Source organism: Sinocyclocheilus anshuiensis, unplaced genomic scaffold, assembly GCF_001515605.1.
Source record: "Sinocyclocheilus anshuiensis isolate Anshui unplaced genomic scaffold, SAMN03320099.WGS_v1.1 scaffold548, whole genome shotgun sequence".
NCBI lineage: Eukaryota > Metazoa > Chordata > Actinopteri > Cypriniformes > Cyprinidae > Sinocyclocheilus > Sinocyclocheilus anshuiensis.
The window spans coordinates 562,170-564,197 of record NW_015554106.1 but is presented as its reverse complement, the minus strand read 5'-3'; the positions used below and the strand labels follow the sequence as shown (position 1 = coordinate 564,197).

The following is a 2,028-nucleotide window of genomic DNA, read 5'->3' as shown; positions in this document are numbered from 1 at the left end:
CCATTAGAATATCATTAAAATAATTCCCGCCTATGGAAATTCGAATTGTTGGGAGGGGGAGGGGCGAGGTCGTGGTTAGAATGCTTGGTTGAGTGCATCAGACAAGACGACGACGAAGTGCTGCTGCAGAGTTAAAAGGTGCGTTCCAAATCGCGTACTTGTGCACTATTCTATGACGTTTTGTAGTATAAATAGTGTGAGTAGTTGTGTTCACACTGAAAATTCCATAACGAGAAAGTGCACTTTAAATACCCGGATGATGCACTTAAATAACCGAAAAAAAACGAAGTGTGGAATGTTGGACACTTCATGCACTCAACTGTCGCAGCTTTAATTACATAGTGAAGGAGGAGGGGCTATCAGATTCCGTTTATGAATGACAAAATAATGCAATATGAATGAAATATATGTATATATTTCATACACTACATGGTTGAGTACATAGTGTCATTTGGGACGCAGCTTTAGTGCATCAGAGAAAACGAAGAAGAGCTGCTGTAACGTCAAGTTTTCGACATGTCAAGGAAACAGTTTTTTCCATAAATTGCTGACAGTACAATACTGTCTGTAATCTGCATAATTTACACTTCAATTATGAGACTATGGTATGAATAAATTCAACTGTATAACAGTTTCACTGCAATTAATGTTAGCATTAAAGAACAATAAACATAATACATATTACCGTTGCACTTACCTGTACATAGTAAATGCACTTATTTTTAAGCGGTTGTTGACATCGTATCTAAAACGTGATTTAGCCCCCCCAAAAAAGAAACAACAATAACGTTACCACTCTAATACTGTATGTCTTGCAATATCCATGCGTGCAAAGGTTCTGCGTGATCCTCTTGTTCAATATTCTCAGGGTCTGAATCCGGCTCAAATTGATATGGCAAAACGGAACTCGCTGCTTTGGCAAGGGGCGTGGCAGTACTGAAACACCGTCTGTTCACCAATCACAACACATTTCATTTTTCATTCTTCATCAAACCTGGGACTAATTGAGCCGTTCGTGCCAGGCCGGTGAGAAAGGTATTTTAAAGCAGCACTATGTAACTTTTGGCGCTCTAGCGGTTAATAAACAGAACTGCACACATCCCGCTGAAGAACATTCCAACCAGAGCTACTTCTCTAAGTTTATGTCTATACTTCACGCAGGTATGTGTTACTCCGCAGCGGTGATGACCCGACCAGGCTACAATAGTCCAAATATAAGTACTTATTATAAGTGTACCGTAGTGATTCGGAATAACACATTTTACAGGCAAACCTGAAACCACCTACCCTCTTCCATGGACCTCAAATAACTTCCAATAATAAATAGGACTTATTATTATTAATGCTGATACAATCACATTTAACGTTGCTCGTTGTACCTACCTAGGTGTACTTGCTGTATGTAAGCCACTAGTGCAGGTTTGTTGGCCTCCCATAGGCCGGGAAGCTGCGCCTCTGGAGGAAACTTGCAGCAAGAGATTTCCAGTGTGAGCTCTAAACACTGTGCCCACACATAGTTATAGTCTTGCATTCCACCTAAGAGAAAGACACATGAAACTAGTACGTTAGGGCTGGGCGATATAGCTAAAAAATGTATCAACGATATAATGTTTCATATCGTTCGGTTTGATCGTTCAAATTATTGACATTTTTTAGAACCTTTTTTAAAACAAAGAGCAATAGAATTTTTTTTTTTTATTTAACCACTGTATTTTTAAATTAACCCAATTTATTGAGACAAACAACAAATATTTTTTTGTTTTAACAGTCAAACACAAAAATTAAACAAATATCTAATTTCTAATGTTTTATATGCAGATTAAATAGGTCTTAAGGAAACTTTTGGTTTGTCTCCCGAGGTCACAGGAGGGCGCAATGAACAAAATAATGCAGATGTGTACGCAGAAATAACTGTCTATAAAAAACCGTGCATTATGTCTAAATTAACTCATAAATCAAATATAATTTCGTAAATTGCATAATTATTAACAAAACAGCATCATGTATTTATGCATTGCTTAATACAAA

The 2,028-nt window shown here is 37.3% G+C and overlaps 1 protein-coding gene across 3 annotated transcripts in view; it reads right to left on the bottom strand.

The window, feature by feature from the left end:
- Window positions 1-2,028, bottom strand: part of LOC107669712 (carboxypeptidase M-like) — a 46,602-nt gene that overhangs the window by 3,623 nt on the left and 40,951 nt on the right. For all 3 annotated transcript variants that reach the window (XM_016462081.1, XM_016462080.1, XM_016462082.1), the window contains exon 7: window positions 1,384-1,536. In XM_016462081.1, the coding sequence (XP_016317567.1) occupies window positions 1,384-1,536 (153 nt within the window). The remainder of the gene's footprint in view (window positions 1-1,383; window positions 1,537-2,028) is intronic.